Below are 22698 nucleotides of genomic sequence, written 5' to 3'. Positions count from 1 at the left end.
TTGGGTCGTATCATAAAAGTTAGCTTCAAGGTCAAGAAAGAAGCCATGAAGTGAGTTTACGTATAAAATTAGTTTAGTTTATAGGTTGATATTCAACAATATATATATATATATATATATATATATATATATATATATAGAGGCAGAGATTTTGTTTATACATGGGTTGGCTGGGTAAACATGGCCCAACTTTAAACCCACTAAGATCAAAAACATGTTCCATTACAGACTGAATTCTATTTGACATTCATGGGTAAACAACATTTTTTCATTGGTTTAACATGGCTTATATGTCTCTTACATAGTGCAGTTGTTATTAATATTCTATATCCATGTCGTATAATCAATTAATAAATTAAGTTGCAAAATGCTTAAAAAGATCACAACTTTTACGTACATTCTCTAGTTCGTTACGGATTGGCAATATTTCTACAAAAGCTATGATTACCCAGGGAATTTCCAGCTTACAAAGATTCTAAACCATCAAGGACGTTAGCATACTATTTCGGCACACCATTACAAAGTTCCTTTTAAACTTCTGAATTGCATTCCAAGTTAATTATATATCCGAACCCTCCTGATGACAATTAACAGTTTACATCTTTATGTAACTTAACCTACCAAACAAACTCTGACAATATCCCAATCAAGAAACATGCTCTAACTCATTAGACAAAACTTGACCTGCTAACATCTTTACTAAGTATCCAAAATCACAAGCACGGTGAAAAGTCACTTGGTTTACTCTGTCATTACATACTAAACCTGATGACGTCATCTACTGAGAGAAATTGACGGAGTCATTCAACATCACAGCAAACATGCATTTATAGTCCGAAATCTATATGACCCAAGCAATGAACATTTAAATTAATGTGTAAAGATCACAATAGACAATGAAATGAAAGTGTAAATTGAATAAAATTGTAAAATTGAATAAAAATATAGTTCAAATAGAATTAAAACTAAGATTGCATAATAATGAAAATAATAATCCTATTCAAAATATCAAGAGAAATCTCTAGCCTCTTCGTTTTAGCAAACTAATTCTTCAAAATCTTTACTTTAGCACGCCTAAGAGCGGATGATGGCAATTTATCATCTCCTCATGCCTCGACGTCAATAATGGTACGCTTACTTCCCGATTTGCTACTTTCAGTCGACAAACTGACGTAGATGGAATATAGATAAACAATTGATTCTATTGATCATAAGAATACCCAGAAACAATTTTTTCTAAATTTTCGTTGATTCAAACTGAATACCGAAATTTAGGGGTTTCACACTAAAACACACACATGTGATTAGGGGAAAAAATGAATTTTTGATTATCTGAAAACTGATCATTTCCCCATGTCCGAATACATATAAATAAAGCTGCAAATTTCGAATGGGTCTAAAAACATACATGGGCCGAAAGTTATAACAAAAAGAAAAACTGAAAAACCTGAAAAAACATATAAGAAGGTCCATAACTCCTAGAAAACAGAGTTTTTGGGCCCGAAGACTGACCTATGGCGGTTTGCATCTTGATGCTCCTCTTTCTGACGGTCGTTTCGACTGGTCATACCTCAAAATCGGAGCTCAGTAGTAAAAGTTATGGTCGTTTTAGTGAAGGCCTGTTTTTGTCCTGTTTTTTTTAAATACAAAAGGGCCTGATTTTCAATACTTGGGTCTGGGTCTGCATCACAAACTATTTATGATGACATCATCATCTTTACCTGGATCGGAATAACCAAGTCCTGGACAAAATTAAAATGAAAAAATAAGAATGATTATAGATGTTAGTCATCATTATTGATCCTATATGTAAAAAAACTGAAATCCGTACGAAAAAAATCAAAATTTCATTCGAAGTCGTCACCAGATGTTTGGTGGAAAATTTAGCTTTGGCGGGAAAAGAAAAAAACTAAAAAGAAATTTAAAATACTTTTGGTGACGACTTTAGCGATGACATTATCCTCGCCAAACAAATTTTTGACTTTTGACTAGTGTTTTGTCATTTAGTGGACTTTTGACTAGTGCTTAACTTTTGACGACGAAAACTTTGTCGCAGCCAAAAGTCTTGTCGCCAAAAGCCAAAATTCTTGTAGTGTATATCCATTGATTAGTTTGATTTATATGCTTTATTGTAAACTTATATATAATTAATTTGATTAGTTTGATTTACATGTTGTATGCATCCCACTCAGTTGTTTCGATCACAAACTCTCTTGTCCAATAACCTACATCTTCATCTTATATCTATATCCATGAGCCTATAACCCCATGCTCTTTCATCTTCAATACATCATAAGTTGTGAAACTATCAAAAACTCATAAGCACTTTCCAAGGACAATCAAATGCATTGGCCTGAATCTTCTTCGGGTGGTCAGGATGGAGCGGTAATATTCCCAAACTGGTGACTCTCAAAGTTAGTCTTTTATATCTACTTGTAATCAAATATGATGTCTAATATTGTACTCAAAACATCACTTACGATCCGCTCGTTCAACCAACCAACTTAACGAGATTTTAATAAACTTGGTACTAGGCGGGATTTGGTACCGAAGTCCCGGTCGCATACCGATTCGGTACTAATCCCGTACCAATTTATATGGGACCGCGATTGGTACCCATATTTGGTAAATTTCGAGATCGGTACCATCAGTATCGGGACCGATACGAGACGGCCTAAAGGATGAGCAGAAGCACAGGAATAGGATTGTTGAGTTTGCATAGGAAATAAGAAAAAAAAAGTACAACAAAAGATATAACGACAACAAAGAATGCAAAACCAATAGAAAGAGGCAAACCAAAAGTTGTGTATAGACAAAAGGAAAAGCAGAGAACAAAAATGAATAATAAGACAAATCAAGCATTTCATAAAACTAGTAATGGTGAATCAAATACATCTAATAAATTTACTATGTTAAATGAGGAAAATGAGGTTGAGCCCAAATGAGGAAATGAACTATGATGATAAGCTTCTACTTGATTGGTTTATAATAAAGAGAAAACAATCTTCCAAGAAGGAAACTCTGAAATAGTCAGCTAATATCATAAATCTTTTATGAATACAGAGCTCAAACAGAATGAAGCAATTTAATATTTTATGAACATCGTCGTTCTTGTTAAAAGTTAAAAAACAACATATCATGAAATTATTAGCTAAATAGTTTTTATACATACACGTAGACACACACACATATATATATACGATGTGTTATATTATTTTGGTAAGATGAATTGGGAATCCATTAACCAATCTAGCCAATGGGAAGAAAGACATGTTATCCTCCTTAACTTGCCTCCACCTGAAACATGTAGATTACCTATTAGATTCTTTATATACACATACATATCTCTACACACAATACTATTATATGTGCATATATACATCTATATATGTGAAAATATGTCGCTACAAGAAACAACGCTTTGAGAGGTTTTTTTCGTGAAGACAAAATGATGTCGCTGGATAGTTGCTAAATGCCAACACAAAACTGCTTTTTGACTTCGAAAGTCAGATTAACTTATGACGACAACATGCGTCATTACAAAAACCTCTTTTTCTTGTACTGTCCATGTGTTGCTCATAATAACTAAGATCAAAACTTGGAAAATGAAAAGACACATGTAAAAAGTCACAAAGTAATGCAAAAAAAGCGCAATTTGCACGTGAGCCAACTCTGCGACAGGACACAGGCGAGCTCCTCCTCCAAAAGGAGAGTAAAATGGACTAGTTCTCCAACTTCTCTTGTCCTTTAATCAATCCACATTATTACATTTCTTAGCTTTATATAAAAAAAACACATATACGGAAAAGGTATACGGAAGAAAAACATATAATTACTAACATGGTTTCCAGGATCCATCCATCTAAAAGGATTGAAGGTAGTTGCTCCTTCATAGATATTCGGGTCTTGATGAACTGCTGAGATAAATGGAACCACAAAGCTACCTTTTGGGATGACGTAATCTGAAATGTTATAATTCTAAGTAAAATTTATACAAATTTATTAACCAAGTATAGCGAATTAACAAGAACTAACAATAAACTGATACGAGTTTGATCAATTGTATGTAGTATATAACATGGGCCAGGTTTTATGTTTTATAATGTAATTCTAATGAAGTTAACAAACCAAAAAACGTACCCTGATATTCTACATTTTCTTTTGCTTCCCTCATTAGCCAAATCGCAATACCACCTAATCGAAGAGTTTCATCTATTACCTGCCTCAAGTTGTCACAAAAGTTCTCAAGAAATTAAACTTCTAGTTTTAGTTGTATGTATGTAACCATAAATTATAAAGTAATGTATATGCAATAGGGAAAAGTTAAATTGAGGACTCCTTATTTTAGGGACCATTAGGGACACTTCTCAATCATTCATTTTTCACCATCTCCGACCACCACCACCACCACCTACCATCTCCGACCACCACCATGATCATTCGGCAACGGCGACGACGACCACCGTCACCACGAATTACACATGTGTAAGTACAACTTACACATGTGTAAGTTATGCAACCACCGTCACCACCACCAGCACCATCATCTCCTACCACCACCATGATCCTCTGGCGACGACGACCACCGCTACCACGACTTACACATGTGTAAGTTCTAACTTACACGTGTAAATTAGGGACCATTACCACCATGATCCTCTGACGACGACGACCACCGCCACCACGACTTACACATGTGTAAATTCTAACTTACACGTGTAAATTAGGGACCATTACTTACATGTCCCTAATGGTCCCTAATTTAACGAGTCCCTAATCTAACCCACCCCATATGTAATATATACATATATACAGAGTACACTTTTTGGAAAGTATCCAACCGGAGATTATCATTAAAACAAAGACGGGTGAGAGTGCTTCTTAATTACATGTGTATCAAACTAATCAATGTTTAAAAACATATTATTGATACTGGAGGTTGGTAGTTTCTTTTTGGACTGTATAAAACTTATACATATCATATTCATACAGCTTTGTACATTTCTTTTTAGTGATAAGTTTACCATATAAGTTGAAACAAAGTAGAAAAATCAAATATAATACTACATTAACACAAGAAGAAAATGAAAGGGATATAAGTATGCAAACTTACATGTTGAGTAAATGACATCGATTTGTAATCTTCCCAAGTTAACATGTCAATTTCACCACCTAATTCGAGCCTGCTGTTCCTTATGTTTTGGTGCTCCTACATACAAATAAACAATACAAACGCGACACATATAGTACATGGATCAAGGTTTACAATGCTTCACCCAAGTATATCTACAATGATTATACAAAATTTTGTATGTTAGATAAGAGTTTACCATATTACTATAGGGATTCACTACAAGAATTTTGGCTTTAGGAGACCAACAAGTTTTCAAGACGACACATATTGTCGTCTCCAAAAGTCACTAAAAGACAAAAAAAAGTTGTTTTTTGACTTTTTTGGTCAAAAAAAGTTTTGAGACGACATTGTCGTCCTTAAGTCGTCTCCAAAGAAAATATATAATTACATTTTCATTTACTTTTAATGCCAAAAAAGAATTAAAAAATATTAACCTTTTTGAGACGACAATGTCGTCTCCAAATGTTTTTTCAGAATAATTTTGATTTTTTTTTGTTCCCTCCAAGTGAAAAAAATTTCCCTCTAAACTTTTGGAGACGACATTGTCGTCTCCAAATATTTTCCCCAAATATTTTTTTTGCTTTGCTTCCCGCCGGATTGAATAAATGTCCCGCTAAACATGTCGTCTCCAAAAAAATTCCCCTTAAATTTTTTAATTTATCTTTTGCCTCCATACTTAAAAAAATTCCCTCCAAACTTTTGGAGACGACAAAGAAAATTTTCAAAAAATAAGTCTTTTTGATTACTTTTAAATGTGAAAAAGAATATCACAATTAATTAAAAATCCATGTGAAAATCATTTGGAGACGACAATGTCGTTGCCAAAAGTTTTACACACATATTATACATATATTTTATGTATATCCATAATATATTGTTAAACACTTAATAGTATTTATACATTATACATAGAATTTTAATTTATATATATTGATTAACCTCTTTAAGCAATGTTATTAATATATTATATCATATTTAATTATTTAAAATCTAACATGATATATATGTTTATATATAGATATCTTTCTTGTTATATATACATGTATACATATAATTCATGCATATAAGTCATGTATACATTAACATATACTAAATGTGTGTACGTAGGTAGTATATATGTAGCGGGCATGAGTTTTTTATGATATATATGTGAAAATGATGACTTATTGAGGATGAGTTCTATATGATGTGAGCTATAAATACTAAGACGATTCATGAGCCATATATAAAAATACCTATAAGTACTAAATATATGTACGTAGTGTAACTATCTATTTAGGGCAAGAGGCCAATTGACTTTGAGCTAAACCGAATCTAAGTTGTGTGGGTCGGTAAGCCCATACGAGACATTAAACGAGGCTTAAGACGCAATAGACTCACTCAACGGAAAGACGAACACATATGACCCATCGACACAATTGATGAACGTATTGGACTAAATAGACCCAAGTACACATACATTTAGATGAGCTGAATATATGTACGTATGTAGTTATATTATATTTACAAACATACGATTAAGGGGCAAAGGGTCTAATAGGTTCAAGTGAAAGAAGAACACATATGGGTCCTTTGACCATTGATACAATTGGCGAACGTATTGGACCAATAGGGCTAAATACACAAGTTATATACATACTTGAACCTTTAGGTTTAAATGAACACATAATTGACCCAACATGACCATTCGAGCGAAAGAAGAACACATATTGGCCGTTTGGCCTGTTTATATAATCGGTGAACGTATTGGGCTAATAGGCCCAAAAACACAAGTTATATACATAATTGAGTCATTAGGTCTAAACGATTACATAATTGGCCTAATAGGTCATTCGAGTGGGTGACGAACATATACGGCTCATCAGGTCTATCTATACACAATTAGACATAACAAATATTTTTGTTTAATAAGCCAAATAATAAAATGAACATTAAAAATAAAACCGTTGAAAGGTAAACAACAACATCTATATATGTATACATACATTCATACTTATCGATGAATTGAGTTGTGGTGACATACTTGACTCGTTAGACCACACATATAATTGAGAAATATTTTATAGATACACAAGATCGGCCTTTTAGTTTTCATTTTTCTTTTCAAATCAGTATTGTAATTAACAATGACAATAATAAACATAAATAAAACTACTAACAATTTTTATAGAAAAATAAAGATATTAATAAATATAACTTAAAAATTATAAATCATAACAAAGATTTTTTAAATAACTTAAATATTAATTATAAACTTAAGATAACATTAATAACTATAACTATTATTGATATCAAAATAAAAATATTAATAATAAACTATTAATATAGAAATACTAATAATAATTAAAAGTGGTGGGAAATAAAGGAAAGAAAGTGGCGGCAGATCTAGATCTCCATCTTCATTACAATCAAAACTTTGTTTCACCCCACATAAACCCTCTCCGGCGATTCAATGCAAGGAACCGAATAAACGACCGTTCCACCACCTATCTTCAGTTACAACCCTCCAACCACCACTTCTTCTTCCTTCTTCCGTCGTTTGCCGTTGCAACCCACCACAGTATCCACCACCGCTGCCGCCGCCGTTTCTTTACCTTTTTCTTGTAAGGTTTTTATATTTAGTGGTATAAATAAGAGATTTCTTTGTTATTGTTGTTATTAACTTTGTTATGCTTTTTCTTTATATAGTTTCCAACCACCACCGTCGCTGCTCTCCTCCACCACTGCTTTCTTCCATCGGTGCTGCCATCAACCACCACCACCGGCATTCTTTCTTCCTTTCTTGTAACTCTTTTACACATATTTATATATATAATATTAAAAATAAAAATATATTTTTTGATATATTTAATAATTTCAGAATTATATTTATATTCTACTTGTCCATCTTTATGTATGTATCTTTTTTGCTAAGTTGGTTTATATTTTGTATGATAGATTGCTGTTGACACTGTGGCTGTTTATTAGCGCAGTTCTAAATTTCTTTTCTTCTTTCTTTCATTCCATCTTTCTCTCTAATACTCGTAAGCTTCCTTTATCTACCTCTTATGTGTATGAGTATGTATGTATCATTGTTCATATATAACGTATGTATGCCTTGTATAAATGATTATATGCCTTGTATTCATGTATTGATTAACGAGTTGCATATGTACATTAATATGATTTTGAACGCTAATTAATTTGTATGTACACACTACACAGTAATGTCAATTGATATGAGTTGGACTACTTTAATTGATCGCGAGTCTGATGAATTTTGGTATGGTCTCACCGCATTTATTGAGAGGTGTAAGGACTACATGAATGACTACAGTAGATGTAGATGCCCATATGAGGACTGTCCATATGAGGACTGTGATAACCTTACTTGGCTGGAGTTACCAAACATAGAAAGGAACATACAAGAACTTGGTTGGTGCAGAACTTACACGACCTGGACGTGGCATGGCGAACCACTGGTTCTGCCAAGACAACCCGTCATACCTCAAACAACAAACCAATTACATGATTTTCTCGCCGATGTTAGCCAGGAGATTGCCAGATAACACGAATACTACGGACACTAATGAGCCAACGACAAATGACGAACTTGCTGAGTTACTTACACTTGCTGGTACCGACTTATACCTGGGTAGTAAATGGGTGTCTTCGTTGGACTTTTTGGCAAAGTTGAGTCATGCAAAAGCAATTCATAAATGGACCGATACATCGTTTGACCATCTGTTAGGAATTCTTCGTTTTTCATTTCCTCATGCTGATATCCCTGTGTCACACTATGAGGCTAGGAAGACAATGAGAAAGGTTGGATTAGGATATGAAATGATCGATGTTTGTAAGAACGATTGTTGTATATTCTGGGGCGAGGACAAAAAAAAGGAAACTTGTCCGACATGTTCTGAAAGTAGATGGAAAGACAAAAACACCAAAGGGAAGAAAATTCCTCACAAGGTGATGCGTTATTTTCCATTGACTCCACGGCTAAAGCGTGTATATAACTCAAGACACACTGCACCGTTTATGACTTGGCATGCGACTGGACAATGTACGGAAGCCGGTAAGATGCGTCATCCGGTGGATGGTACCGCATGGAAAGATTTTGATGCAAGGTATCCAGATTTTGCCAGTGAACCTAGAAATGTTAGATTAGGGTTGGCTGCTGATGGTTTCAATCCATTTGGCAACACGAGTGTATCTTGTAGTATGTGGCCAGTCATATTGACCACATATAATACGCCACCCTGGTTGTGCATGAAAGAGTCTTCATTCATGCTGACATTGTTAATTCCTGGATCTCAATCACCTGGGAAGGCCATGGATGTTTTTTTGCGGCCATTGATTAATGAATTGAAAAGTCTATGGTCAGTGGGAGTCGAAACGAATGACGCTACTACAAACAGTTCTTTCACAATGCGTGCCATGCTTTTATGGACCATCAATGATTTTCCTGCTCGTAGTAGTTTGTCTGGTTGGAGTGGCCAAGGTTACAAAGCATGCCCACCATGTAATGTTGACACTTCATCTTGTCGTGTGCATGGGAAAACAGCTTATGTGGGTCATAGAATATGGCTACCCGAGGGTCACAAATGGAGAATAGACAAATTATTCAATGGTATGATAGATAATAGACCACCTCCTAAAAGAAAAAGCAATGCCCAAATCTTAGAACAAGTTAATAAGTTGCCGTGTAATATTCCGGGGAAACATCCTCTCTTCGGGGGTAAGAAGAGAAAACGTGATTCAGAAGTTGAATTGAACTGGACTAAGCGTTCTATTTTCTTCGAGCTTGAATATTGGCCTTTTCTTCAGTTGAAACATAACTTAGATGTAATGCATATCGAGAAAAATGTTTGTGAGAGTTTGTTGAATACCTTGTTAATGCATAAGGAAAAATCAAAAGACACTAATAAAGCAAGAATGGTGTTAAAAGAGTGGAATATCCGACCTGAATTGTGGCTTCGTACTTCCAATCACGGCAAGGTCAAGAAACCTCATCCCCAATACTCTTTCTCAGTTCCTGACAGAAAGCTTTTTTGTCAATTCATTAAGGGAGTCAAATTGCCAGATGGCTTTGGCTCGAACCTTAAACATAAAGTAATCGATAATGATAGAAAATTAGCTGGGTTGAAGTCTCATGACCATCATATAATGATGCAACGATTGCTTCCAGTCGGTGTTCAAGCGTACTTAGATCCACAAATAGCTAACACCAATAATTGAGCTTTGTTTTTTCTTTAAGCAACTTTGTGCTCGAACCTTGATGAAATCTGACATGGAAAAAGCTCAAGCCAAAGTGATTAAAATATTGTGCTCTTTTGAGAGAATTTTTCCTCCTTCATTTTTTGACATAATGATTCATTTGGTTATGCATTTGCCTGAAGAGGCTATTCAAGGTGGGCCTGTTTACATGAGGTGGATGTATCCATTTGAAAGATACATGAAAAAGTTGAAGAATTATGTCAGAAATAAAGCTAGGCCTGAAGGTTCTTTTGCCGAGGGGTATGTTGCAAACGAAGCCTTGACTTTTTGTTCAAGGTATCTTGAAGGTGTCGAAACAAGATTTAACCGGCTAGAGAGAAATGAGGATGCTCCGGTTCCTGCACGGGAGTTTTACGTCTTCAAATCAGTATGTACACCTATCAGTAATGGTGATGAAACGCAGTTGGATTACACACTTCAAACAAAGATAAATTGGTTTGTACTTAACAACAGTTCTGAGATCGACGATTACAAGACGTGAGTGTTTCTTTTATCCTTCTTTTCGTGCTTTATCTTTTATAGGATTATACTCATATCTTTCCTCCATTTATAGTGAATTTACCAATGAAATGCCACCTCGGACTAACTTACAAACAGAATTTCCTCGCTGGTTTAAGGAAAGGTTAAGTGTATGCACACATTAGGTGACCCTGTCTAATAACATTGTATTATGTCTAATCTTGTATAGCCTTGTTTTTTATAGATCAAACATTTGCGAGTTGCTGACAAATCTCGTTGTAGTGATGAGTTACTTGCTTTGGCAAATAGACCATTACATATATACTCTTACGTTGCATGCATAGTTAACGGTGTAAGATTTGTGGTTCATAGTCGAGATTTACGTTGAACAACTCAGAACAGTGGAGTTTCAACAATTGATTCAAATGGAGTAAAGGACTATGGTGTTTTGGAAGAAATTCTAGAGTTATGTTATATTAGTGACTGAAAGGTTGTATTGTTTTTATGTAAATGGTACAAAACCGATACACGAGGTTGTGTCACTAAGGATAACATAACTAGTATTTGTACTCGATCCAAATGGTATAAAGACAACCAATACATTCTTGCATCACAGGCAAATCAAATCTTCTACATCGATGACCCAGTCAAAAGAAGAGGTGATTCAAGCAAATATTGGAAGGTCGTCCAAGAAGTTCATCATCGTAAAATTTGGGAGCGAGATATCGCGGGAGATAACGAAATAGATTTTATACATGACAGCACTTCATCTGATATTTCGTTATCTGCTAACTTAGATAATTTAACACATACGAATTTGAGTCGAGGTGAAGTAATGGATGCTGAACAAACTTCTGCCATGGATGATTTGACACATACGAATTTGAGTCGAGGTGAAGCAATGGAAGTTGACCAAGCTTCTGCCATGGATGACGATGATGATGTAGACAACACAGATGCCGACACAGATGATGATGTGGATGATGAAGGCGAAATGCACCCTAATATTAGTGATGAATCAAATTGATCTTAATGCTTGTATTTTTCTTTTAATTATCTAATGTGTTAAATCGTTAATGCTTGTATTTTTCTTTCAATCATGTATTAAATGGATACATTAATGCTTGTTTTAATTGTGTGATGACTCTTTTAAATATTGATGCTTGTTTTGGGTGTATGTCCATATACGTGTATTTTTTCTGTAGATGGCAGGAGTGGCACATATGTCACATGCAAGGAATTGTGGTGGCCATCCTTTGAATGGTGGTACTAGTGGTTCACAACTTCCAGCTGCATGCCAGGCGAGCGGTATGACAAATTATTCTATATTTTGTTTACCTAAATTTGATTGCTTGTAATACTAATCTGTTTAACTTAAATTTGCAGCTCAAACAAAGGGCCGAGGTCGGACCCGAAACAAGGGTTTGAAGGCAAAAGTGGGTTACTTGCCGAAAGGAACCGAGTTAGAGATCCATTTTGAAAAGAATGGGAGAGGAACTCTGATTCCTATTGGTGATAACTCAAACCAATTTAACACCCTGCTGGGGACCATCGTATCTCGGATCCGATATCACTATGCTTCATGGAGGGAGATACCAGAGGAGCACAAGAGCACCATGTGGCTTGAACTGGAGGTTAAGTGTTTTTAGTTTAATGTTGTAAGTTTATTAAAAATATATACAATAATCTAATCGTGTCGTTTTACGTACAGACATACTTTGATGTCGGTGACTACCTTCACCATGAGCCACCCATAGACGTCGAGGTGGGGATATCTATAAGCTGTTCTAGGTTGTACAAGTGCCAGAAGCATCGTTTTGGCAAAACTTAGTTTGATAAAAGAGGAGGAATGACAAAGCTTGAGGAGCTGAAGGTCACTCCACCGCCTAACATGCCGTCGACTGAATGGGAAAGGTAAAACTTTCACACATACATACTTTCATACTTATACAATTTTACTTTTTCATGGCTAACTTATCTAAATGGCACAGGTTCATAAAGTTCAGGACATCAAATGCATTTTAGTCACGCTCACGTGCCAACATAGGTTGTCGTGCTAAGCAAAAGATCAAAGTACGCCATGGTCGAAATAATATGGCTCAGATAAGATTCAAGAATGTAAGTTCTAACATTAAAGTATGGTTGTGACATAGACTTGTATGAAAAAATAAATATATTAACTTTAGATTAATTTCATGTGTTATAGCGGGCATCACCAATTGCTGAGTATCGTCGATTGCGAACCAAAAAAGGCGTGTTTACTGAGCGTGAGGCCGAGGAGTTTTACGTAAGTAATTAGTTATACTTGTATCAATGTTGAGCCCCTGTCAATCAGAGCCTTTTTTTTTAATCAACAAAAATAGATATAGGGGTTGTTCATAAAAGTAAAAAAACTAGATTCATGATTAAGCATCTAACAAAGCTTCACAAGTAGGAAGCTTTGTTTACCCTTTTCTCTTTTTTTACAATCATATGTTCCCTTTCTCTTTTTTTACCCTGTAGTCGATTTATTAGTTTTAATAAAACCTTTCCCCTGTTCAAACGAATTTATTCTGTAATGAAATGGTAGTAGATTTACCTCCTTACATAATTAGGGTTGTACAGTCGTCTATGTGTTTTTTTTATCATTGATGATAATCTGATTTTTTTTATTTTTAATTTTAAGTACTAATAAACTTTATATAAAAATCTAATTTCGGATGAATTCTTGAACGTTAACAACTATAAAGATCTGTTTTTGCAAAATTAAAAACTTACCATCTTGTATGTTTTGTTTAGATTTGTCTTTATAATAATAATATATATGTTAGTATGTTAATCGGTTTTTATGTAGTACTAATTGGTATAAAGTAAGCCCCCCTCAACTTAAAATCCTAGCTCCACCTTTGTTATACACACACACACACACACATATATATATATATACACATATATATATATATAGAACACTCTTGTAATTACGTACTACTGTGTTGTAACTATGCCAAACAAAATGACTGAAATGAGAAAGGATCCACAACATGCGAATTTGACTGATTTTGACATTGTGACGGAAGTTCTTGGAGACCGTCATGGCTGGTCTCGTGGGATAGGCCAGAAGCTGCCCAAATCTGGATATATATCTTCGTCAAGCTCCCCGACCACTAAGAAGACATACACACAAGCACAAGTTGATGAGATCTTGGCAAAGGTGAGAGCTGAAGTGAGTTCTGAAATTGGACCAATATACCAAGCTCTATGTAATGCAGGTATCCAGATTCCTCCTCGTGTTGACAAGGAGGTAGACCAGGCTGAGGACGAAGAAGAGGAACAAGGTGAGGACATGGACGAGGACGAAGGAGACCAGCACTCGGAGGATGAGGATGACGACTCGGAGGATGAGGATGACGATGAATTTTAGTAATGTTATTAGGTTATGAAATGTTAAACTTCTTAGAACTACTTGTTATAACTTGCACATACGGTGCGTGTTTTTAGGCTTTTGTTGATGTTAGATCCGATCAGGTTAGTCTTTTGTTGGTAAGCTTCATCTTAGGCTTTTGTTGGTAGACTTGATGACTTTAGGCTTTTGTTGGATGGTATTAAACTTATGTTTCATGTTCGGATTAATTATTAGGTAATTTGTGTTGATTTTGGATTTGTTTGTGATAACAGATGGTAGAATACAGGTGTAAGAAACAAGTTCAGTTAATGGCAAATTGCCCGGAAAAACCGGGTGGAAATCGGCAAAAACAGCAAAAACCTGGCCAAATATTTCACCTTTGGAGACGACATTGTCCTCTCCAAAGACTTTTCGAGACGACATTGGTAAAAAATTTATGACGTCATTATTCAACATTTGGTGACGACAAAGTCGTCTCTAAATGTATTTTATATTTTATAATTAAATTATATTATAATTTTAACTTAAAATATTTAAAACTTTCGGAGATGACATTGTCGTCTCCAAAGGTTTTTCAAATTCCATTTTCTATTTTCTTTTCTCCGTGTGGTGGCCATTTTTGTCGTCACAATGTCGTCTCCAAAAACTTTAGCTCACCAGGATTTGAAGACGACATATGTCGTCTCAAATGTCGTGGAGATATGTAATTGGGGACGACTTTTGGGCTTTTGGAGACGACTTATGTCGTCTCGAAATGCTGAATTTCTTGTAGTGATTGTAGAACGGAATAAATAAACGCAAATGACAGTAGTAAGTTGATCAATTATTCAATTATATCAAACAGAATTAGAAGCAAATGACATTATTGTGGATACAAAAAACATGCATTGTATGTGTTAAAGTTTTTTAAAATGGATAGTACAGGTTAAGAAGAAAACATACCAATATTTTATCACAGGCATCTGAAGAACTAGTCAAGAAATATATGGCGAAAAGCATGGTTTTAGCTGTTGTCTCGTTTCCAGCAAATATGAGGTTGATGATGAAGTCGGAAATTGCATCATCGGGGAGGCATCCCTCCCTCGCAAGTCTCCCGACCAACCCACCATCACCATTATTAGTATCATCACCCTTTCTGGAATCAAATATAATCTTATTGATCTTTTTAATTATATTTTTTTCTTGCCTGCGTGTAGAAACAAATAGCAATACTTTAACAGATAACTTTATCAAACATGTTTGTTGGTTAAGACTTGTTTGTATTATTTATGAGGACCAGATTATGCATATAGTTCTTGACACTTAGAAGCATGCAACCTTTACGGATATAATCATATTAGTATCATTTTATCAATTTCCATCCCTTCGAAATGTAGTTAGAATAGGCATGTCTATAGTTTTCATTTGTCCTAGTTCTGTCCTTTGGCTAACGTTTGTTTGGCGGAAGAGAAATCAATGATCTCCAAGAACAACACTTTGGGAAGCAGTCAAAACAGGTCAAAAGACAGATTAATCATTGTTGTTAGATGGTTGTGCGAAACAAAGCTAGCTAAATGCTAATAATGTTGGAAGACTTAAATGCTAAAAATGTTGGAAGACTTATAATGTCAAAATCGTTAGTCAAAGTCAGATTATGCATAATGGGTCAAAACTCTTTAAATAGTTGAGAATAGTTAGGTCAATCTATATAAGGCAATTCGGGTTTGGACCTTAGGCCAACAAACCTATTGTAAACAAAATAAGGCTTGTATCTCATAGTCAATAGAAACGTTGCCAACGATTGTTAGTTTCTAAGTATAGCGGTTCAGGGGGTTGGCATCGTATGGATTAAGGGTGAGTGGTCCATGCGGTGTCCATTTGGAACACCCCTTTAACACATTCTGGCTTTGGTTTGGGTGGTAGAACCACGCGAGTGGTAGAGTGAGTGGTGTGTGACAATTGAAGGATTTACCCCCTTCGACGGCTAGTTTTGTTTTTTGTTTTTAATTAAACCCTGCGGGACAATGGTTTACTGGCTTCAATTCGTTTCGGGCTAGGCTGTTTTGAAAACGGAAGCTAGGAAGGTTGCTAAGCATGAGGCAATATGTTTAGAGAATCAGCACGTGTTCATTCCGTTTGCCTTCGACACATTTGGATCCCAGAGGCGGTTCGTTTTTTAGAGCGGGTGCAGAAGGTGGTCCACAAAGACACATAAAGCCCGAGGATATAGGGATTTGTATTTAGTAGAATAAGTTTTTCGATTCAAAAAGGGATAGCAGCGCAACTTGTTGCTTGCTTACCCATTATTCAGATGTAACTTGGTTTTTACTTAATCAACAATGCATATATTGCTATAATAAAAACAAAAATTAATCACTGTTGTATATGTATGCATACATATATGTGGGTGTGTCACGTGTTACAGGTGTAGACAAAAGAAGACAACGTGGAACAAAGATGAAGACTCAATATAGCATTGTTTGATGAAGTTTACATTAAACAACTTGTTAGTTTCATTGTACAGGGGAAGAGGATAAAGTTTATCGACTCAAGAAGGCTCTCCGGGGCATAAAGCAATCTCCAAAAGCTAGGTTCAGCATAGAATTCATGAGAAGCTTCTACGAAGCTACTCTTTATGTTAAAGAAAATGGCGGTTGTATACTTATTGAGTTATTGAGTTTGTCTATGTTGATGATTTCTCTGTGACAAATGATTGCATAGTTCAGGAAAGAAATGATGCAAGCTTTTGTAATGACTTACCTTGGACTTATGTCTTACTTTCTCATAATGGAAGTCCATCAAAGCCAAAAACAAGTATCTATCTATCAAAAGAAGTATGTAGGAGAAATTTTGAAAATATTTGAATAGAGATTGCAAAGCCACCACTACACCAATGGGCCAAAAGCAAAAGCTGAGTAAAGAAACGTTGTTGATAAAGTTGATGTCTTGATGAGGGTCATTATACTTGTAAGCTTAATTGGTTGCTTAATGTATCTTACAACAACAAGACCTGAAATTCTATATGGGGTAAGTGACTTATCTTTGTTTATAAATTGTCTAAGTGAAGTGCACTTAAAATCTGCAAAAAGGGTATTAAGATTCATTAAGGAAACTCTTAAGTCTTGGTTGTGGAACTTGAAATTTTTTTTTGGAGGGGTCAACATCATTTGATGCATCGCATATTAAACGTAATTTTAGGGTTATTTAGTTTGTTGATATACTCATCATCACTTTCTATCTATATTTGTATAACCATCACTTTAGATCTATATTTGGATAACTAAACAAACAATACAGGTAGTTAAGTATATGTCTTATAAGTGATTTATATTATAATCTATCATCAATCATCATGCATATAGTAAATTATAAATGAAATAGATATATATATATATATATATATATATATATATGAAAGGTTAAAATAGATTTGGAGGCTGCAATGAAATATAAGAAAATGGATCGAGCCACTTATGAAATAGATAAAAAGTATATAGAAATAGAACATGGTACGTTTTGAACCTCCGCCAAAAACAAGAGAAATGCATTGTATAATACTCCATCACCAGTTGGACTAACAAAAGCTTATTTAAAACTTTTCCAAATCTAGTACATAACTGATAACGAATAAAATTTTGGAGGGGCTGGAACCCCTCCTTGCCCCTATTAAGTTCCATCTATGGTGGTGTCAAGTTTAAAAGAAATTAAGACTTTAAGATGGTTGGTTTCTCATATTGTAATTTGGGGTGGATCTACTAATATGAAAAATATTTCAGGCTGTTGTTTCACAATAGTTTCTGGTATAATCTCATGGAATTCGACAAAAACAAGAAACGGTAGCTCAATAAACTGTAGAAGCAGAGTTTATTGCTGCGATTGCAGCAAAAAATAAAGCTTTATGAGTTTATGGTTAAGAGAAATTCTATCTGATCTTCACCTAGTGCAAAATAAAAGCACTCTCTTGACGAGAAATGAGGTCAAGTGATGTTTACTCTAGCATTACCAATCTTTTGGTGGGTCTATTAACATTAATATGAGTTTCTTTAATAATCTGAGATTATTATAGATAACGAAAAGATATTTAATATGAGTTATGTGCGAGTAATTTAGCCTCTCATTTTAGTCAAATAACATGAATGTTTAAAAAGTTGATTTATGGAGCGAGTGACTTACGTTCATGGCGGTGTGATAAGCAAATCTAGGCAAACTCACAGGAATAGATAGACAACCGTCTACAAAATCTGAGAACAATTGTGCCATTTCACTGACTAATGTCTCGCTTGATACCCCTAGCAATTGATTCACCATCAGGTTTATAGCCTGCTGAAACCAACACCACATAATATGGACTCATAATGCAATACCCAAAATAGTTAATACCCACATGTAGTAGAATGACTTTCAATAAGTTTTTTGTTTAGTGTCCGTTGTTACATTTTCAATTCGCCCCAAAAAGAAATTTCAAATCTGATTGTATTTCTCGTCTCACTGGTGAACCTTCACCCCTGTTATTTTGAGGTTTATTTAGGATAGAAAAATGCTTTTCAAACTTCAAAAATACCCTTTACTTAGCAAAGCCGAAAGTTTTGTAAGTCTGTATTATCTAACCTTTCTGCAGACACCTTGAAGCAAAACGGTCTCATTTTGAGGTAACTTAATGAAAGTTTGTCTCACAACGAGTTGGATATCGATCAAGAAATGAGACTTAAGTGTGTCAGAACGCATCATATTTGATGCGATTGTGTGAAGCTTCCGGTGTTGATCTCCTTGTGCGGCAATAACACCGTTCGCCCCAACCAAATCCTGGAACAACTTTGGATATATTGATTTGAACAGCTTTCCTTCATTGTTCATCACAAATCTATTGAAAATGGGATCAGCTGATACCACTGCCCTTCTCCCAAATATATTGCATGAAAATATCTTTCCATACCTATCAATTACATCATTTTAGCAACAAATTTTAATAAAGAGAAGTTATTTAAAAGTATATCGATGATCGAATTTGCCTGGATCAATGAAAAAATATAAATAAGTTGCCTGGATCCAAATATAAATACTTTTTTTTATCACATGTGCCACTTGATGATTATATTGGATTTTTATATTAGTTTTTGGATATCTTTTTGCTTCTCTTGATCCATGATTTGAAGAAGAGGTAGATGAGACAAGAGGGGTTATTGATTAGAGTGAATTTCATATATATATCCTCTCTAACCCATCTAAATATCACATATACCCACCACCAATTTAAAATATCATATTTACCCATTTTGAACATCTATATATGATGGATCCCCAAAACACTATTTTAATTACCATTAAATATTAAAAATCACTAATATTATCTTTTATATTTGAATATGGCCACAATACCCTCACAGTATCGCCAAAAGTTCCCGCTAATTCTTATTCCATAGCTTATAAAGACATATCAGTTATAAGGTGTCTATATATTATTGCTTTTACATACAAGAGTGTTTATGAATTAGTATATGCAGAGTCATTTGAATTTTTAGAAACGAAGTTGACAATGAGATAGTTTACTTGGGTTTCTTTGCTCCGAATAAGCAACCGTTAGTGTTAGATATTGGCTACCTGTGCACTAATGGTATATATTAGTTTGTTGATTTTGTTCAAAGAGTTTCGAGTCGGCTCCCTAAGTTTGATATGATATCTTATTTTGTTTGCTTTTTTCTTAGTAGGCTTGAATTGATTGATAGATGGACTGTTTGTTTTTAGTATAGATTTGATTATTTAAAGGAGAGACATAGCCCGGAATGATGATTTGACTTGAGAAGATGATGCAAAGATACAAAATGTGTGAATAGTTTATATGCCTTTGAAAGTTGTTGTGCACTACCTGATGAACTACGTTGACTTGTTTTAAACTAGCATCCTTTTGTAGGAACCAAAACTAGAACAATATGGTATGATTTGAAAAAGGTTAGATTACCCAAACAGTTAGCCAAAGGGTATATTAGTAATTATAATACTTAAATATAATAGTTAATGACTTTTTATTATATTTAATAGTTATTAAAATATGATTTGGGGATATATGATATTTTTAAATTTTGGATGGGGAAATATGATATTTTATGTTGACGATAGGTATTAGCTAGTTATTGTTTTTGATTTATTTACAGTTTTGCCATCATGTGTATTAGCCTTTAATCAATATATTTGAATGGGAATGATTTATGTAAAAGGTTCTCATGTCGCATACATGATGGAAGATAATAAAGGACTAAGTCTCAAAACTAACCATATTCTCTTTATTAAAATTTTTAGAAATGAAATATTTTTGATAAACAAAATCTAAATAAGTTTCCCTTGTTAAAAACTTTTAAAAAAAATTACAGTTTTATATATGGACTTTTCTTTTAATATTACATAAGTTATTACATATAACATGCATATAATCATACCAAACATCTTAAAATATACATAATTCTAATTCTAATTGCACCGATTCAAATTTCACCTCTTATTGCTTATTGCTTCCGCACTTTTTGGTCACTTATGTTACTAGTAGTGCATGACTTTGAGTTTTTATGGACATTGATGTAGCATTAGATAAAGGGCATGTAATTAGCAATATTGGAAAAAAAAAATATTAAAAAAAAGATACATATATTAATTATTGATGTTACATTCGATGATCCAAAAGAGTCTCAAGCAGTGGCGGAGTGACGAAGTCAGAATTTCTAATTTGAATTCGTCGGATAATTTTCATGATACTAATAAGCGTAAAAATTATACCATAAAATTAAATTATAATAGTCTGAGGTTGTCAATTACATTTAAACTATATAAATATATAAAAACAATATTAAAAATTTAAAGTTTTATTGATATTGTGAGATTGCCCGCATGGCTCTGCCGCTAGTCTTAAGACAAACCAAGAGACCCCATTATTTATATATCACACAAACGAAAAAGATTCATCTTACAAATTAAGATGCGATAATATATCGATCACTGCTAGTTAGTTGGCAGATTGATCATCAATCGTACCTTTCGTGGACACTTGGTTGTTGACAACATAAAAACCGTAATGGTTAACGCCGAAAAACATCCCATCATCCTTGACGGTGGTCACGACCTCTCCGGTTACAAGCACATCACGTTGGGTGTACGAAAACGGCACATCGCAAGCCGCCTTCGAACACCCCAGCGTCACCTTCACTGTCGTAAACGGTGGCACCACAGTAGCGTAAGTTACTTCTTTCTGAACCTCCGTTGTTTCAGCCACTCCCCATTCATGTGTATCGCGTATATATTGATTTGACAATTCGATCGAATCATTTGTTGCGATAACCGGAACAGCCGTAACCTTAAAGTTTACCTTGACTCCGGGAGGAGTCGCTACTGACGCGTCGTTAGTCCATTTGGTGATATTTGATCCGGATGCCGATAACGTGAGGGTAAATGTGTCTTTTTCGTTTGTGTAATTTGACGCAATAGCTTGGGCAACTTGTTTGTCTTCTTTATTATAGATCCTGGCTTCCGAGAGGCGGTACGTGATTTCGAAGATGTCGCGTTCTGCCACGCGCTCTTCCACGATCAGCCTCGTCTCTCTGGTTATCTCCGGATACGAGGCATTTAAACAGCCTGTTAATTCCCCGTCATCGGTTTCGGTAGCTTCTCCTTCTTCATCGTCATCTAAACTTTCGGGTTTTCCAGTACCGCAGAAGTTTTTGCTGCCCAAACTGCGGACAGCAAAGACTCCGTCTGTTATTTTGACGAAAGAGAATGTGGAAGTCTCGTAGTCAGCTTCGACGCCGTCATCCAGTATCCACTTGGAAGGACCTTCCCTCCAGAACTTTCCGGAGTTGAGGTCCTTTATGCGATAATTTCCGTCAGAAGTGGGGAAGAGCTGGTGGACCACCAGCGGATCTTCGGCTTCCAGTCCAGATTCGAACCTAAGATACGGTGTCGTTTCGATCACCCGAGAGCAAAGGTACTTGCCCTCGTATTTGAACGAAACTTGAGATGGAAGCACAACTAGTGTTTCCCAATCAATGATGTTGAAATCAAGTTTCTCTGAATCCGAAATTTTGAGCCCGTCGGCCCAGTCCGTATCATCTGCGCCGCCTGTCGAGGCGGTCGCATACTTGGACATCCCAACACTAAATAAACACACACGACCTTGTTCTCCTGTTTGAGGTTGGAACAAGGTGCATGAGGGGTCTGTTTGGTCTTCCTGTGGCTCGTTTGCGGACGCGATGACCCAGTAGCCGTCATCGTCGGTTTTATGAACCGTTAAGTACTTGTTGTTGTAGCAACATCTTATGTTGACTAGTGTGCCATCCCCGGTCTTGGCTTGCTCGGCTTCAAACTTGGCACGAGGACTCCAGATTTGTTTTTCATGGAATTTTAGAAAACCCGATGGAACACTTGCCGGGAGATCTTCAGGTACGCTCAGGTATGGGCCTCCGGAAGTCGCTTGCATCACGAAAAAGCTCGGAAGCAATGCCAT

The 22698-nt window shown here is 35.2% G+C and overlaps 1 protein-coding gene across 1 annotated transcript; it reads right to left on the bottom strand.

Moving 5' to 3' along the window:
- Window positions 1-3206: 3206 nt before the first annotated feature.
- On the bottom strand, window positions 3207-22698 carry LOC122587065 (abietadienol/abietadienal oxidase-like). Its single transcript, XM_043759140.1, has 11 exons — window positions 22043-22698; window positions 21906-21950; window positions 18822-19146; window positions 18383-18536; window positions 15177-15415; window positions 13431-13433; window positions 5114-5209; window positions 4141-4219; window positions 3841-3962; window positions 3618-3745; window positions 3207-3297 (listed from the first exon to the last, which is right to left on the bottom strand). The coding sequence occupies exons 1-11, from the start codon at window positions 22696-22698 to the stop codon at window positions 3207-3209; spliced, it is 1938 nt and encodes a 645-aa protein (XP_043615075.1).

This window comes from Erigeron canadensis, chromosome 1 (assembly GCF_010389155.1).
Source record: "Erigeron canadensis isolate Cc75 chromosome 1, C_canadensis_v1, whole genome shotgun sequence".
Classification (NCBI taxonomy): domain Eukaryota; kingdom Viridiplantae; phylum Streptophyta; class Magnoliopsida; order Asterales; family Asteraceae; genus Erigeron; species Erigeron canadensis.
Note: the sequence above shows the minus strand (reverse complement) of the source record. Positions and strands in the feature narration are given on the sequence as shown.